We start from the raw sequence: 18,053 nt of genomic DNA, 5'->3' as shown, positions 1-18,053 counted from the left end.
AAATGAGTTCCTGGTGGTGACCGCTCACATGGGCCAGGCTCTGTCTTAGGTACATTTGAAAAGGAACTGAGCACATCCCACCTCCGTGGTGTCCCCTCCCCTTCCAGAAGCTGACACCTGGCCAGGAGATGCTGCTTTCAGCTCGAGTTGGCTGTACGTTCAGAGACTTTATGGAGCTCTTCCCATCTGGAACAAAGGGCAGTGGCAGAGGCACACACACAGAGTATCAGGTGGGGCCAGGCATGCAGCATGTGGAGCTCTGTGTTATCCACCTATACACCCTTGAGCTGAGCCCTTGCAGTGCCTCCGACCGCCAGCACAGCCCACCTGGATATGGGAAACACAGAGGCTCCTCCTAGGAGCTCCAATATCAGAACCTCATCGGCAAGAAGCTGAGACAGAAGCAACTTCAGGTCCCGTAAGTGGGAGTCCCTCTGCAGACACAAGGAACCTTAAGGGTGCTCTAGTCCCACCGTCCAGCAAAGGGCAGGAAAACATGATCTTCCTGGCAGAGACTAGAAGACCAGCTCTCCCCGAAAGCACCTCTGTCCTTTACTGTGGTTTCCAGCCATCCCCTCTGTGACTCTGCCCCACCACCAACAGTAGGAGAAAAAATATTCAAGCCAGGGCTGTGGGGCCACTCCGGGCAGGTGTAGGCACAATGCAGGCTGCTTCTCCACAATCCTAACGAGGAGAGGAGTCTCAGGGAAGCAGCTCAAGGTCCCAGGGGCCTGAGCCACAGGGTGGTGGGTCTCAGGCTGTGGCATTTTACCTGCCAGTTTATGTTTTCTCTTCTGAAGGAGAGGTGAGGCACAACCCAAAAGGCTTTTCGTACCAGGAACACTTACCTTCTGTTGCCATCAGGGGTAAATTAAGTTGTCAGCCAAGGGCATCCCAAGGACCAGGTGACTCCTGGGACAGTAGAGGGCAGATAGCAGGCAAGCCCCAAGCCTCCCTTGTGTTTGTAGAGGCGATAGTGGGTTACTGATAACTGGCTCTGATGCCTTTGGCCTCATACAGAGGAGACTATAAGCCCCAGAGGACGCTTCCTGGGCCCAGTCCTGGCAAGCAGGTGAGGACATGGCAGCCCTGCAGGAGAAGAAGTCATGCAGCCAGCGCATGGCCGAATTCCGGCACTACTGTTGGAACCCGGACACTGGCCAGATGCTGGGCCGCACCCCAGCCCGGTGGGGTAGGTGTGGGCCATGTGAAGAGGGAATGGGGTGAGGCAGAGGGCTAGCAACTGGCAGTACCCAGGGCCTGCTGGGACACCTGGGGACACACTGCAGGCCATGCCTCACCTCTCAGCAGGAAGCCAGGGTCCCCAGACGGCCCTGAGGCTCAGACCCCAGAACACCTGCAATGCAGGTCTAAGACTGACCCCCAACTTCATCCATAACTTGAAAACGACATTTTAAAGCTCTTTCTGAAATTAATGTTTGTAAGTTACAACAAGTGATGGTGGCTTCTTGTCCAGATCACTTGGGAGGCAAGAATTTATTTAAGTGGAGTTATTCTCCTGTGAGGGTCCCACAGCTCTAACATGCTGGGCCTATTTAGAGACCGCTTTGGTTTCCCGGTTGTAGCCGAAGTGTCCTGTGTAGCTATCACTCTTAAGTGTGAAGTAGGTGGGCTGGCAGATATATCCAGAGTTCCTATCTTATGGCTGCCCTGTGGTGGCCTGGTGAGGGGAGTTGGGGCTTCCTTGTGGGGCCACACTGTAGAAGCAGAAAAGTCCTCGTTGACTGGGAGGTCGTGCACCCATTCAGGAAATCCCCTCACAGAGTAAGTCTTCCCCAGACAGGAAGTGCTCCAGAGACCCTGAAGAGTGAAAATCTTTCAGGTTTTTCAGGACCCGTGGCGTGGGAGTGACAGACAGCACAGCCATATCACTAGGGAATGCAGGATGTGTGTCACCTTCCTCCTGGGAAGGCAGGTCCCAGGCCCTGGTCCTTAGGGTCCCCTCAGCAGCCATAGGGGGATATAGTCTAAGGTCCTCCAGGTCTGCACACAAATTAAAGGCTATTATGGCTAGCCTTCTACCTACTCATCTCAGAGAGGGTGGTACTGGTGATTCGTGTCTGGGACAATTCAGCTAGCCTCAGCTCAGCTTGGACATGGAAAATATACACTGTTCATGTAGTAGGAGATGTGGCTCTGTGGCCTCCTGGGGGCAGAGAGCACCTGAGTCTCTGGTGACTTAGGGAAATACCATCAGTTCAGGGCATAGAGGAAACACAGACACCACCATACACCAGTGGGAAACACAGAAGCAGAGCTGGTACTGGGACCATTCCAGGAAGTGGGTACCTGAAGAAGGGACAGCAGACAGGGCCCTTTGGCAAATAACAGGGTGGCCAGCTGTCCTCTTAGGAACTTTGTATGGTAGGCCATTCTAGGTGCCAAACCTCCTGCAAGCCTCCTTGATGACTACAATGCCACTCAGAACATTCTGGAATAGTTTCACAGCCTGATTTGAGCATGTGCCTCAGTGACTGGTGATGACAATCTGAGAAGCACACATACACAGGGCTGAGAGAAAGTAGGGACTAGAGACCATGGACTGAGAACAGCACAAGTCTCAGGGACTTGGGGCACACCCTGCCGTGTGGGCCACACTTTCTCTGTGTGACATGGAACTCTTACCAATAGCCGCTCTCAGGCTGAGAGATCCCGTGGCACTGCTCATATGAGGAATCAATCTTGATGGTGGCAAAGTTGGGGTCCTTCACCTGAACCCAGGAAGTGTTGAGTCCTGACTCACATCCCACAAGTTGACAGGCCAGGGAATGAGCAGGACGGACAGCGGTAAACAAAACCGAGACTCCTGCCTGTGGGGGGCGGGAACTGTACTGGCGTGACGGTCCTGTCATGGGCAATCTCCCTCTGTTGGCTCTTGCTAAACATGTGTGGCGACCGCCCTGTAGGCCATGAAGCTGAGTGGGCACACAGCCTTGTTAATTCTATAAGTACCGGGTCAGGCCATTGGTCACTACAACATCCAAACCCAAGAAGAGTGTGAGGTCTCCATGGAACCATAGTTCTGAGACAGGCCACTGCTGCATTGGCCCTCTGGGGAGACACAGTCCCACAGCTGACTTCTAGCCTGTGACCTCCCCACACTCTCTAATCTCTGTGGACTTGGTCCTGACCTTTAGTCAGTCTTTGGGTCACAGGAGACTGGAGAATGACTTGTTTGGAAAAAAACACACCCACACCCTGCATCCCCAGGCATATCCCATGTTCTGAGACACCTTCCCAGGAAGGACCACAGACGCCCCTCTTGTGGCAGTATGTTTCTTAGCAACGGCTCCCACGACTGGGAAGCATTCAAACCATGACTGTGGGACTTCACAGCAGCCCAAGGGCAAGGCCGTGCCCCGGTGGGGTGTGGTCTCACTCAACTCTGACCAAGACAAGTCATTGAGGATGTCTTCAGGAGCCCTCGGAGCCTGCCTCACAAAGGGATTGGAACACTTGCTACCCATCCTGCCTCTTCCTGCATCTCCTTCCGCTGATGCTTGAAGCTGGGAGCCACAGGAGCGGGGTGGACCCAGCATGCCTGCTGTCCCTCTTCTCTGCAGGACACAGGGCAAGCTCCTGCCAGGTCCTCAGAGCATGGCCTGGTGCACACTCAGCCATGGCCCTGCCAGCCAGGTGAAGCACTGGGGCTGTCCTTGGCCAGCAGCTGCCTCTCTCCCTGCCTTTCCCTTTCTGTCATGCAAGGAACAGTAGGAACCTCAGGATGCAGAAGAACAGGCTCTGGGATCCGGCCACTCTGGCTGTGGATACAGTAACCAGTGTGCCACGCACATACAATTGGCACTAATTGTGCAAGGAGAGTGACAGGACCCCACACAAGGCCACACACATGCTCTATAGTTCTATTTATGTGAAAAAAATAATTAGAGATGGAGTGGGACGGTGGGTTCCAGAGCTGGGGAGTGAGGGTAAGAGGATGCCAGCGATTCCACTTGGATGAGAAAGTTCTGGAACTCAGAAGAGGTACTGATGGCCCAGCATCATGAGAGCACTGCATGGCACCACCAACTGCGCCCTGTGCCAGAGATGGAGAGAGCTGTGGGTCCGTGCCATGTTTGCTGCCACAGCTGAGGTAGCTATTTCCAACTCTCTCCGCAGTGTGGATCAGCCTCTACTATGCAGGCTTCTACGTGGTCATGACTGGCCTCTTCGCCTTGTGCATCTATGTGCTCATGCAGACCATCGACCCCTACACGCCAGACTACCAGGACCAGCTAAAGTCACCGGGTAAGCATCAGGAGGGCACGCCGTCCCCCCCACACCCAGGGCAGGGGGCCCCACAGCTTCCTGAGAGGGATGATGAGCATAAATTGCAAAGCCTGACTTTGGCTTTAGTTTTAAGCAATGGGAAGGGTTTGGGAGGGAGGATCACAGGGACAAGACGCCTGTGCGCTCACATAAAAATGCTTACACACACACACACACACACACACACACACACACACACACACACGGGAGTATCTGGGAGCAGATGCAAGGGAGTGCTGTCGGGGAGCAGGCCTCGGGAAGCAGGCCTGGGGGAGCAGGCCTCGGGGAGCAGCCTGGGGGAGCAGGCCTGGGGGAGCAGGCCTGGGGGAGCAGGCCTGGGGGAGCAGGCCTGGGGGAGCAGGCCTCGGGGAGCAGGCCCTGGTTCACCTAAACAGAAAGCCAGCAACATGGATGGGCCAGGCAGAACACAATGTAGACTATCCCCCAGTGAAGGCCACGTGCTGCTTTCAAAAGAATGAATGACTTGATGTGAAGGTGGGGACAGCGTGTAGCTCCAGAAAAAGACAGAGGGCCAGGGTGGCTCCAGGCCACTTGTGCTTGAGTCTGCCCCATGAACTCACGCCCTGTCTGCTGGCAGAACCACTCAGTGGATATACAGCAGACTACGGTCACACACACACACACACACACACACACACACACACACACTTTGTTAAAAATGCTTTTGCAAGCCGGGCGTGGTGGCGCACGCCTTTAATCCCAGCACTCGGGAGGCAGAGGCAGGCGGATCGCTGTGAGTTCGAGACCAGCCTGGTCTACAAAGTGAGTCCAGGATGGCCAAGCCTACACAGAGAAACCCTGTCTTGAAAAACCAAAAAAAAAAAAAAAAAAAATGCTTTTGCATTTAAGCAGAATAAGTGAAGTACTTTAACATATCTTTTACACTGTTCACATGTGTGTGTGTGTGTGTGTGTGTGTGTGTGTGCAAGAGTAGGTCTGTAGGCATGTACAGTGAGAAGACAGCCCTCGGGAGATGGTTCTTTTTCTCCTACTATGTGGCTCCAGGCATCACACTCAGGTCATCAGGTTTGGTGGCAAGCACCTTTATCTGCTACACCATGTTGCAGTGCAAGTGAAAAGGATATTTTTATGACGTTGTTTATGTTGTTGTTGCTGTTGTTGTTGTTGCTGTTGTTGTTTTATGTGTGTGCATGGGATGTTTTGCCGCATGTCATCTGTCAATGCACCATATGTGTGCCTAGTACCTGAGAGGCCATAAGAGGACATCAGATGCCCTGGAATCTGAGATACAGGTGGTTGTGAGTTGCCATGTGGGTGCTGGGAATCTAACCAGGGTCCTCTGGAAGAGCAGAGGTGCTCTTAACCACTGAACCATTTCCCCAGCCCCCAAGTGAAAAGCACCCCCTTCTCCCCTTTGAGATAGGCTCTCTCTATGTATCCTTAGCTGTCCTGCAGCTCTTTCTATATAGATCAGGCTGGCCTCAAGCAGAGATCTGCCTGCCTCTGCTTCCCAACTGCTGAGATTAAAGACGTGTGCTCTTGCCTATGGCTCCCAAGTGGAAACCTTGATGTGTGTTCAGATTCCTTTCCCCTAGAGCCCCTTCTACAGGCTATGTGGAGCCTTCCTCAAAGGTTAGTATGCACTGCACCAATCCTGCTCATGACCCCAATGAAACAGAGGTCACTATTGCTGGTCCTGGGCATACAGAGTCTCAGGCACAGGACAGGCCTTCGTGCCCACTGTGTTTGATTCTGCAGAGGGCAGGGGTCCCAGAACCTGTGTTGTCAGAGGCCTTAGGCCCTTCTTTGTAGTGTTTCTTCCAAGCTTCCTTAGCTAGAGGGAACCTCTCTTGTAGCTCTTACCTAGGAGGGTGAGGACCTGGATCCACCTTAGGACGACCTATGGTTGGTATTGTGTGAGTCTGAACAACCTTAGGGCCAAGGGTTCAGTATAAGAATATCAGAACAGGGCTGGAGAGGTGGCTCAGAGGTTAAGAGCACTGGCTGCTCTTCCAAAAGTTCTTGAGTTCAATTCCCAGCAACCACATGGTGGCTCACAACCATCTATAATGAGATCTAGTATCCTCTTCTGGTGTGCAGGTGTACATGTAGACAGAACACTATATACATAATCAATAAATATATCTTTAAAAAAACAAAAGAATATCAGAACACTTGGAGAAATGAATCCGAGGTGGTGCCCTTTCCTTGCAGGGGTAACCTTGAGACCTGATGTGTACGGGGAAAGAGGGCTGCAGATTTCCTACAACGTCTCTGAAAACAGCTCCTGGGCTGGCCTCACGCACACTCTCCACAGTTTCTTAGCAGGTGGGTGAGCACGGACTTAGCACTGGATCTGTATCCTAGGAGAATCACTGGGGACTTGGGACCTCCTCCATGGACAGTGGGGAGGGGGCTGGCTGCTGAGAGGATGTGTGTTCTACAGGCTACACCCCGGCGTCCCAGCAGGACAGCATCAACTGCACCTCTGAAAAGTACTTCTTCCAGGAGAGCTTTGAGGCTCCAAACCATACCAAGTTCTCCTGCAAGTTCATGGCAGACATGCTGCAGAACTGCTCAGGCCTGGTGGACCCAAGCTTTGGCTTTGAGGAAGGAAAGCCCTGCTTCATTATTAAAATGAACAGGGTAAGTATCAAGGTCCCTCCTCCCCCTACTTTGGAGATGGCACCCTCCTCACACTCAAGCATGGAGGCCAGGCCCCTCATCTACCCCAACCTGACTCCACACACATTTGTTGTGTTCAATTTTTAAATACCAATCTAGAATTTTCTACTCAGACAGTATCTTACCAGCCCTATAGCTATAAATATTGCATAAATAAGACACAGGGCTAATGAAGGAGAGACCTTAGCCAGCAAGGGTCTTGAGTCATGGATTCGGACTGGGAGAACCTGGGGGCAGTCTACACAGTCTCCTTCTGCACTAGAAACAGGCATTTTTCAGAGTGGGTCCCATGGCAATCACTGAGGCTTCAGTGGTACCGGAAACCAGCCAGCAGCAAGTCCTGCCAATGCCCTAAGAACAAAGACACAGCAATCGAGAGGCAGAAATACAGTCAAGCTGAGTGGCGCTCAGTGTCCCTGTCCCTGGAAATAGGCAGTAAGGCCAATTGGGCTTTTACTTGCCACTTATTTCCACTTGGCAGGGGCTTATAGGGTCACACACTCATGCCCTGAACCCATCACAAAGCTCCCCAGAGCTGCCTGACAAGTGGGCTGTGATTAAGGCTCCACTGGCCCATGTGGCAGCTGACACTCCCACTAAAGACAGGTCCTGCTCAGAGCTCAGGAGACAATGGCTGAGGATCAGAGATTCGGGGAGGCATGTGAAGGTGTGGGGTCCCCACTGCAGCAAGAAGGGAGGATGCTACCCATCACCACAGCAAGCCTGGATGTGGTGCCAGTGAGCAGAGCCCTCTGCCTCAGCACTGCCACTGTCAGTTGCCCTCCTACACGGTGGTACCACGGGATGATGGATCAGAGGCATGCGTGTGTCCTCCTGCACACCAGGACCACATCACAGTCTTTCTTCTAGATTGTCAAGTTCCTCCCCAGTAACAACACAGCGCCCCGAGTGGACTGCACCTTCCAGGTGAGCACAGCTGAGGCAGGGCAGGGCAGGGCAGGGGGTAGGGATGGGACCCAAGTTAAACCTGGGTACATGCCAATTGTCACCTCATCAGCTATTGCCAAGAGTGACAACCCAGGAATGATGCTGTAGCTTTGGCTTCTTCCTCATCATGTTTCAGAAAGCCTGGCATCGGTATGGGTGACCCACAATTCTACTACCATCTTATCTATGTTTTTATCTACAAAAATATCCCAGATCACCAACAGCATAGTTGTTTAATGGGATTTAGTACGTCTACATAGGTGGCATTAATCTCAGATAAACCCTCTTATGAAATAACTAAGTACAGTATCAAATACTAAATGTGCCTCCACTAAATGGTCCCCTACCCGATACATCAAAAGGGCATGTCCATGAGTGACCCAAGGAACATCTGTATCCTCAGAGCTCTGTCCCTAGGGCTGCAGGCATGGTTTTCACTTTTTTTGTTGTTTGGTTGTTTGGTTGATTTTTTTTTTTTTTGTTTTTCAAGACAGAGTTTCTCTGTGTAGCACTGGCTGTCCTGGACTCAGTATGTAGACCAGGCTGGCCTGGAACTCACAGAGATCCCCATGCCTCTGGCTCCCAAGTGCCGGGATTAAAGGCATGCGCCACCACCCAGCTTCTTCACTTTTTAAGTTATTTTGACACACACAAGTAGGTCATTGTGTGAGCTTTGAGAGGTCATTGTCCACTTATGAGCTTAAGCTACCCATTGGGCAGGTCCTAGCTTTGGCCAATGAGCTCTTGGATCTGCCAGCTTTCATCTCACATGATAATAAGCAAACACCAGCTCCCAGGTCCCATCACTCAGCCAAGACTCTAAGATGGGGTATGCGGGGTGGAAAGTGGCTGGGGTTTGGCATTTTGAGAAATGATGTTCTTGCCAGGCTCTCAGCCCTGACTAAGAAAGATGGCTAATTTCTTTTGCACTAACATGCAAAGAAGCTTGGATGTGATCATGGGCTCTGTTACCAGTGTGTGCCACACAGTACACATATGACTGTGTACTTGTACAGGTGAACATGTGCCCCAGTGCCAATTAGACTCAGCTGTGGCCTCTCCTCCCCAGGATGATCCCCAAAAGCCCCGGAAGAGCACCGAGCCCCTGCAGGTGGAGTACTATCCTCCCAACGGCACCTTCAGTCTCCACTACTTCCCCTACTACGGCAGGAAAGCACAGGTGGGTCTGCTTCACTCTGCCCCGTGCTCCTGCTGAATGAATTACATCAGACTTAGCAATGGGAAAGCCATTTTCTATAAAAGCTACACAAAGGCAAAGTGGCTCATGCCTGTAATCCCAGAACTTGGGAGGTGGAGGCAGGAAGATCAGGAGCTCGAGGTTGTTTTGGCTACAGAGCAAGTTCAAGGCCAGTCTGGCCTGCCTGAGAGTCTGTCTTGGAAAAACAAACAAGAAGGAGGGAAGGAAGGAAGGGAGGAAGGAAGGGAGGAAGAAAAAAATGGATGAAAAACATACCTTAGTCAGTCTTGGGTACTTCTTTTATCTACCTAGAAATGCACCCCCCAAAAAACATGAATATCACCCTGATTCCTGCAGGGTGCAGTATCTTCCACATCCTCCTTGCATCTGAATCCCTCCAAAGCACTTCCTCTCAACTGCATGCGTCTCTCCCCACTTTACTTTATACCCTGTTTGCCGTCCGTAGTACAGAGAGTCCTAGCTGCTGTGGGCAGAGGCCAGCCCCCACCCTCTCAGTTTTTCGAGACAGGGTTTCTCTGTGTAGCCTTTTGCTGTCCTAGACTCGCTTTGTAGACCAGGCTGGCCTCGAACTCCCAGTGATCCCCCTGCCTCGGCCTCTCGAGTGCTAGGATTACAAGCGTGTGGCACCACGCCCGGCCAGAAACCAGCCTCTCTGTGATCCAAAGGCTCCTTTAGGCCCAACAGGCTTGACCCCAAGACAGACCAACAGAGGAGTCCTTTAGCTCTCTGCTTCTTCAGTTACTTTGTTTTTCTAACATCAGGAATTTTTTCCCAAGCATCTCATCCCCCTGTGCTTGCACTTCAGCCCCATTACAGCAACCCTCTGGTGGCAGCGAAGCTTCTCAACGTCCCCAAGAACATAGAAGTCCGCATTGTGTGCAAGATCCTGGCAGACCACGTGACCTTCAACAATCCCCATGATCCCTATGAAGGGAAAGTGGAGTTCAAACTTACAATACAGCAGTAAGGAGCAGGATGCTTGTCCACACCTATGCTGCCCTACAGGCCACTCCCTCTTGACCGACCATCCTCTGCTGGCCAGCATGCCCAGCCACTTCAAACATGGTCCAGAGCTGAGACGATGGCCCATCTGTTGACACCAGAAAGTGCTCCTGCCCAGCACTCCCCTGAGCATCACCAGCTTTCTACTAAATCTTAGATGTTTGCAATCCAATTGTAGCTTTGGGGTTAAGAGGAAACCAGAGTCCTGCTATCATTAAGGAGACCCGAGAGTGACCCATCTGTCGACATGACTGCCCTGTGGTCATTTGTCTGTCCTGCACTTCAGTGTGAACTATGGGTCTATATCAGTGTGACGCTGGTCACCCAGCATGGCATAGCCCCAGTCTGTGCTTCTGAGACTACAACTCCTATTCTCCAAAGCAGACTTCATTAAAGTTACTCTTCTTATTCTGCGTGAAAAAGCCATGTCCTTCCTGACCCAGGGGCAAAGTTCTACTAAGAACCAAGCACTCCTTTCTTTAAAACCTTTCTATGGTTTCGGTCTCAATACAAGTAGTTTTGGCACCTCAGCAACTGGGGTCAGGCATATCAGTGGTGGAGTACGGGGCAGGGACATTCCGCACAGCCTGCCACTTTGCCCATAGACCTACCTTGTTGCCACCTCCTGTCTCTCAGCCTCCAAGGTCTCAGGGCCTCTCCTAAAGATCTTCACACTGCATATCGCCTCCTCATGCAACCAAGCAGCAAAAGAGCCTGCATTTGCCTTTTCCCAGCTGAGACAGAACACAGCTCAGGAGGACACACGCACATACACAGTGCAACCAGGTGCAGGGCTTCCTGGGGTATAAGATCTAAACATAAACATTTATCAGGCTATTCTGTGTGGCCTTTCGGATTCCACACCCTGCAAACTATTTTAAAGTAACTCAGGAGTTGAGGGAAAGGGGTCATTTTCATTTCCACCAGCAAACAACTGTTTTCAGAAGCATCTACTGATTTGACCAAGCCAAATAGAACATCTAGCCCTCCTCTAGCTTACTTAGGGTACTACTGCTGTGATGAAACACTGTGTCCAAATTTGGGAGGAAAGGGTTTATTTGGCTCACACTTCCACATCACAGGCCATCACTAAAGGCAGTCAGGACAGGAACTCAAACAGAGCAGGAACCTGGAGGCAGGAGCTGATGCAGAGGCCATGGAGGGAGCTGCTGACTGGCTTGCTCATGATGGCTTGCTCAGCCTGCTCTCTTACAGAACCAGGACCTCCAGACCAGGGATGGCCCCGCCCACAATGGCTGGGCCCGCCCCCATGAATCACTAAGAAAATGTTCATCAGGCTTGCCTGCAGCCAGATCTTATGGAAGCATTTTCTCAATTGAGGTTTCTTCCTCTCGGATGACTCTAGCTTGTGTCAAGATCATATAAAACTATCCAATACAGTTGACCCCTTGTCAGCTTAACACACAAACACATCACTGTTAAGCCACACCTTTCCTTTCTCATACATTCCCAAGATTTCACATTAAAAAATAAATAACTTTAAAAGTGTCAGTCTTTATAAATTCAAATACACCAAGAGTCCAGTACCTTTAAAATGTCCAGTCTCTTTAAAACTCCAAAATCTTTTTATTTTAAAGTTCCAAATCTCTTAACTGTAGCAGCACTTGTCAAAAATCAAAATTAAGTTAAATATTTCCTTACTTCAAAAGGAAAAAAACAGAGCACAGTCACAATCAGATCAAAGCAAAACCAAACTCCAACAGTGTAAACAACACAGTGTCTAATGTCTGTATCCACTCACCATCTTCTGAGGTGACTTGGGCCATTCCTCTGCCTCTGCCCACTGCAGCACACACAGCTTGTCTTCCAAACTCTGACTGGCTCTGCACCACCACCACTGCTGCTCTTGCTGGCCATCCCACAGCACTGGCATCTCCAAAACGCAGGAGCCTTCTGCTACAGCAGGCCTGAACTTTCACCAATGTCTCCCAGGTTCTCTTTGGGGTGCCAAGCCCCAGTGTCTCTCTATGGCCCCTTCAATTCTGGGGCCTCAACTACTACAGAGACTGCACCTCCTCCAATGGTCAATCAGGCTTCTCAGCTGCTTTTCATAACTCCTTCATCCTGTCAAAACCAGCACCACCTGGGTGACTCTTACGCTACCAAGTTCAGCTGCTAGCGGGAGATGCAATTTGGCCCTCTTTGGAATGCGGCTTCTGTATGTGGACTCTGAAGAAACACTTCTCAGATTTTACCTTGGTGATGCTGACCTCTTTTTTTTTTTTTTTTTAAACAAAATTTTAGTACACAGGGTTGTCACATAATTGGATATATCTCTACTTTGTACACAATTATTCTCGCTCTCCACAGGAAGGCTGCTTCTGAACTTCTCATGTGGTGACACAGCGCTACAATCATGACTGTAAGTGAACAGTAGAAATGTCTCAGTTATTTGAGGTGAAAACAGGACACTTGCATATGGCTCTTCCACCCAGGAACAGGAATGTACAAATGTCTTTATTCAAAAGTACAAAATAAATCATCTGTAGGCAGGGACAATGACAGCTGTAAGCCATTATATATTGTCGATGCGAACCAGTAACTGCTACAGTGAGCAGCCAGTCATTTTCTTCAGATCACTTCTCTGAAGTTAGCAGTGAGGAACCTGCCTTGGGCTTCCTGTCACAGTTTATTGATAAGGATAAAACACTATTCTAGGAGTTAGAACACGCCGCCTCCCAAACCCCTCCCACCCCACCCACTGAGCCGATTCCAGGGTCCTTCTCTTCCCAGGGATTTCTGTCACTACAGCTTGGGCTGTAGTTAGCGAGGAGGCCGCCCCGGCAGCAGCCAGTGACGCACCTCTTACCACCTCTGTTGGATCAGTGATTGCCCTTCCCACCACGTTCGCAGAATCTCTGAGCAGAGCATCGTAACCAACTTCTGAAGAACCCTGCAGAGTTTTCTCAACTATCAAAGATCCTTCAACACCTGCGTTCTTAGGAGCAGTCAGTGCAGGAGTTTTGAGCGCTCTTTTAGTAATTTCTACACCTGTTTTCTGATCTTTAATGAATCCAAGGCTGGGATGCAGCGAAGCAGAGCGCAGTCCCCTCCTGGAACAATCCCTCCTCGTGTAGGCTGCTCGTGTAGCGTGGAGAGCATGGGCAACTCACCTTCCTACCTTCAGCACAGCTACGCCACCTGAAAGTTTCGCAAGTCACTCGGTCAGCTTTTCCTTTTCATATTCACTGGTTGTGATGTCCAGCTGCTTCGCGATTTCTTGAATCCGTTTTTCAATTTGAGCTTTGTCACCTTTTCCTTTCAAAAGCATGGCGCCATCTTTGGTGACAATGACCACTCCTGCTTTTCCTAAGTCATGGGCTTCAACATCTTCGAGATTTAGGTTCAACCCCCGCTTCTCCAAATAGCGCACCACCGCTAGCACTAACCATATCTTTAAGCTGGTTCTTCCTATTGTCAAAGCCATCCTTGGCAATAGAATGCACCAGAACAGTAGCAATGGTACTGCTCTTCATTTGTGTTATTGGCAACATCCTGAACAAGTTTAGCTCTGATATTTTTTTAATTAATCCTCTAAATCAATTGACTTTGCAACAATGACCCCATCTTTTGTTACGTTGGAACTTCCCCAACTCTGTTCAATAATCACAGTTTTTCCCTTTGGCTTCATTGTAACAGCTACAACCTCTCGGCTAACAGGTCTACACTTTGAAGCATTAAGGCCTGAGCACCCACCCCAATTTTTACGATTTTGGCATAGGCCCAAATGAGACGAGGAGCCAGTGCCCAGGATACTGGTCTCATCTGGCAAAGCATTTCTGCTGCAGCAGGGGTCGTGGCAGGGGAGGTGGCGGCACACTCCACAAGGCAAGGAGCTGGTCTCTTTTTAATCACCACTAATTTCTTAGCTCCAGCTGACCAGCATCTACTGTAAAGCATGGGTTTTACTTTTTTGGTTCTAGTCTCCTGTTAATCACAGTTGATTCTTCAGTACAGCTGATCAGAGACCACAGATTATTACCTCAAAAGGTTCAGTAGAGTCTTTGCTTCCCTCTGAAGCTTCACAAGCCAGGTCTCCATCCCATGCACTGCTCTCAACATGCTTACTTTGCAAGCTTCTACAGAACACGTCACTGAGCTCTTAACACTCAATGGCTTTTCTAGCCCCAAGTTCCAAAGTCCTTTCATAATCCTCCCAAAACAACATGGTCAGCCCTGTCCCATCAACACTCCTGATACCAACTTGTCTTAGAGTTACTATTGCTGTGATGAAAGAAACGCCTTGACCAAAGTAACTTGTGGAAGCAAGGGTTTGTTTGGCTTACACTTCCACACTGTAGTCCATCATTGAAGGAAATCAGGACAGGAGCTTAAACAGGGCAGGAACCCAGAGGCAGGAGCTGATGAAGAGGTCGTGGAGTGGTGATGCTTACTGGGTGGTTTCTCGTGGCCAAGAAATAACCACACCCACAGGTGGGCAAGGCCCTCCCACATCAAGAAAATACCCTACAAGTTTGCCTAGAGCCCAATCTTATGAAGGCATTTTCTCAATTGAGGGTTTCCTCCTATCAGATGACTCTAGTTTGTTCACGTTGATATAAAAGTATCCAGCACATCCTCTTTCATGCCTGACAGTATTTCTTTCCCACCTAACACAAAAACTGACAGCTTGAGTTCTCTAGGGCAGCCAGGGACATCCGCTTGTTCACGCAGCTGGCCATCCACTGTCCCCATCTACTACAGTGCTCACGTGCACACACAGACACTGCACCTGCCGAGCACCTTCTGTCCCTAGGACTCTAACTTTGGGTGTCTCATATGCATGCAATCACACGGTTATTTTTCTGACTGGCTGATGTTGAGACTCAGGTTTGATCATGTGTCAGAATTTTTTCAGTTGAGATTAAAGTTTTACTGTGTGTGTAGAGCACGTCTTGTCCTTTATGTAATCAGTGGGCACTTGAGTTGTTTTGATTGGTGACCAACGTTGCTGCGATCACAAGTGGACAACCATGTCTTCGAGACCTGCTTTCAAGGCTTTGGTTTTAGTTGAGGGGTAACCGCCTGTTTTCCACTGAGGTGACTTCACTTCCCATCCCCACCAGCTACATAGCAAGTTCAAGGCCAACCTGGGATGCGGGAGACCCTATCTTAAAACAACAAAAACAAAAATAGCAAACCACAAGACAAAAGGCTCTTAGGAGCCATTACAGATCCAGGCCATAGCGGCCTGACATTGTCTGCTTCCGTGGCTCTTTACCCTACAGTGATGTAGCAATCTCTCTGTAGCTCTAATGTTCATTTCTCAATTTTTACTGCTTATGCTCTCAGATATCTGTGGGAGGCACCTAACCACAGTCCTGCCCGATTCTCACGGTGCTGTTTGTTTGCTGTTAGCTTTAAGGGTTCTCTTCATCCTACATATTATTCATCTATCAAGAATTGTAATCGATCTTTCATCCTGTGGTGCAGTTAATCTGTCAACTTTACTAAACTTAGAACCACCACAGAATCACTTTTGGGTATGCATAAAGGTGTTTCCAGAAAGGTTGACCGGAACAGTTAGGATTCACCCTAAGAGGGGGTGATGCCATGTCTTCCCACCACAGTGGACCACCAGCAAACATTAGCCCCGTGTTCTTCTGAGTTAATCTTCGTCAGGTGCTTCATCACAGCGGCAAGAAAAGTAACTAATATGCATGGGTTAGCACTTTTCTGTTGATAGTGACTTTCAATGCACAATTTATAAAATTCCTCCCCTCTGAGGTTTAGTGTTGTTTTTCATTTGATGTCTTTGGTGTCATAAATTATTGCCAGCCAGGCAATGATGGCACACACCTTTAATCCCAGCACTTGGGAGGCAGAGGCAGGTCTACAAAGTGAGTCCAGGACAGCCAAGGCTACACAGAGAAACCCTGTCTTGAAAAACATCAAATTATTGCCAAATCCAATACCGTAAGGTGTTGCCTTGTTTCAACGTGTTAGGTCTTACATTCATCTTAGCTTACCTTTTAAAAATTATTTTACTTTATGTGTTTTGCCTGCATGTATGCCTGTGTGCCATGTGGAAGTCAGAAGGCATGAGATCCCCTGGAATTGTAGTTAGAGATGGTTTTAAGTTACCATGTGGGTGCTGGGAATGAAATCTGGATCCTCTGCAAGAGCAACCAGTGCTAATTGCTTAACATTTCACCAACCCAACTTCATTCACTGGCGAGTGGTTCTCCCAATACAACTGGTTGCGAAGTCTGTTTTCCCCACTAGTCTTAGCATCAATGTCTTAAAACACTTGATCAAATGTGTGGTTTGGCCCTGCTTTGCTAGTCTAGTAGTCTGCTTGGCTTCCTACCCACCCCAGTGTTTGATCACTGTATTCTTGCAGTGGGTTTTGAAACTAGGAAGTCTAAGGACAAATCACTTTCAAGATTGTTTTGGAAAATTCGAGTGACTTGAATTTGGGGTGGGTCTCCTTCTACAAAATTGCCATTGGGATTTGGGTAAAAGAATCCCTGTGGGGAGTACTTATGTCCTAAACGGCACTGCCTAGACCAGTGGAATTTGATTTCCTTGCTGTCTTTTAAATTTTCCCTCAGCAATGTTTTGCAGATTTCACTCTCATCTCCTTGGCTAAACTAGTTTTATTCTTTGATAATGTAAATGTGTTTTCATGTCCTTTTCAGACTTTTCTCCATCACTCTGCCTTGTTTCCATGCCTTCCTTAGGGTTATGCACTGAGCATTTGCTTCCGCAGTTGGTAAGACTACTTGGGGAAGTGATGATGGTCGGGGGAGGGGGGTAGTCTAGTCGGAGGAAGTAGGTCACTTGAATGTACATTTGAAGATTACACCTGACCCTAACCCCACCTATGTGCTAACTTCCTGTCTACCATGACGCAAGCAGCTGCTGCCTCCTCTGCACACTGTGGCTGCCACCGTACTCTTTTACCAGGGGCCCAAGACCAATGTAAGCAATAATTATGGGTTGAACTCTGAGGCCCAAATGACCTGTGACAATTCTGGGCAGGTCTGTGAGAGCGCAGCGCCTTCTTAAACATTCTCCCTGCTGTGTCAGCCTTAACTGACAGCAGGATCTCAAACTTCCTCAGCCTTTAACCCTGACTGACGATCAGTGGCTCCAGAAACCCTTCAGTTCTGCGTTTATGTGTGTGTGTACAGACATGACACTGCTGAGGTGAGGCACCTAGCTTTGTGGATTAGGTGGCCATCCTGCGACACAGGTATACACCGACTACCAAGTCTTCCCTGTGTGAATCCTTTTGTGAGGATGTTTATTCTATGGGTCCTGTTTCTCTTGAGAACCCTGGACAGCTACACAGAATTAATACACTCTACATTTCACATCCTCAGTAGTCAGAAAAGCATTTAGTGGACTCCTTGGGCTTTATAATACCTAAGATTATATAGTCTACAAATGGAGATCACTTTACTTCTTCCTGTCAAATGTGGGATGTTTCTGTTTACCTAGCTTCCCTGACTAGAACTTGTAGCACTATGTTGAGTAGACACGAGTGGCCCCTCGCTCTGTTCTCAGTACCTTAGCCAGGGCGCCATGCTCAGCAGCCGTTCGTTTATACCTTAGCAGTTTTCCTTTTCTATTCATTTGCTATCAGAAAGGGTATTGAATTTTGTAAAATGCTTTTTCCATTATCAGAGACGACCGTGTTCCTGTTTATAGAGGTCTGTGTCCTTCCTTCTGGTTTCGGGTCACTGCTCAGTTCACCTTACCTGTCGGATTCTTGTGAGCTTTGACTGCAAGACAGGCAGAGCGCAGGGATGAACAGCCTCCTTTGATTTGGGAATGATTTCATTTCTCCCCCTTAAGAACATTTTAGGGGTGTCAAAGCTGAAGCAGGGCCTTATTCTATAGCCTAGGGTACGAACTTGAAAATAAACTCTTAAAGTCTTTAAACTTTACTGTATATGTG

General features: G+C 49.3%; 1 protein-coding gene and 1 pseudogene across 2 annotated transcripts; one reads left to right on the top strand and one right to left on the bottom strand.

The window, feature by feature from the left end:
• The first annotated feature begins 1,080 nt into the window (after positions 1-1,080).
• On the top strand, positions 1,081-10,153 carry Atp4b (ATPase H+/K+ transporting subunit beta). 2 transcript variants are annotated; one of them, XM_051170017.1, is made up of 7 exons: positions 1,081-1,192; positions 4,141-4,269; positions 6,487-6,600; positions 6,719-6,918; positions 7,828-7,884; positions 8,990-9,085; positions 9,930-10,153. In XM_051170017.1, exons 1-7 carry the CDS (start codon positions 1,081-1,083, stop codon positions 10,089-10,091), a joined length of 870 nt encoding a protein of 289 aa, XP_051025974.1. In that variant the 3' UTR covers positions 10,092-10,153. The 2 variants fall into 2 exon arrangements, with proteins under 2 accessions (XP_051025974.1, XP_051025973.1); XM_051170016.1 differs by having other exon boundaries at positions 8,975-9,085.
• Positions 10,154-12,801: 2,648 nt separating this feature from the next.
• On the bottom strand, positions 12,802-13,641 carry LOC127209805 (60 kDa heat shock protein, mitochondrial-like; annotated as a pseudogene).
• Positions 13,642-18,053: the final 4,412 nt, after the last annotated feature.

This window comes from Acomys russatus, chromosome 27 (genome assembly GCF_903995435.1).
Source record: "Acomys russatus chromosome 27, mAcoRus1.1, whole genome shotgun sequence".
Lineage (NCBI taxonomy): Eukaryota > Metazoa > Chordata > Mammalia > Rodentia > Muridae > Acomys > Acomys russatus.
This window is presented reverse-complemented; position numbering and strand designations above follow the sequence as displayed.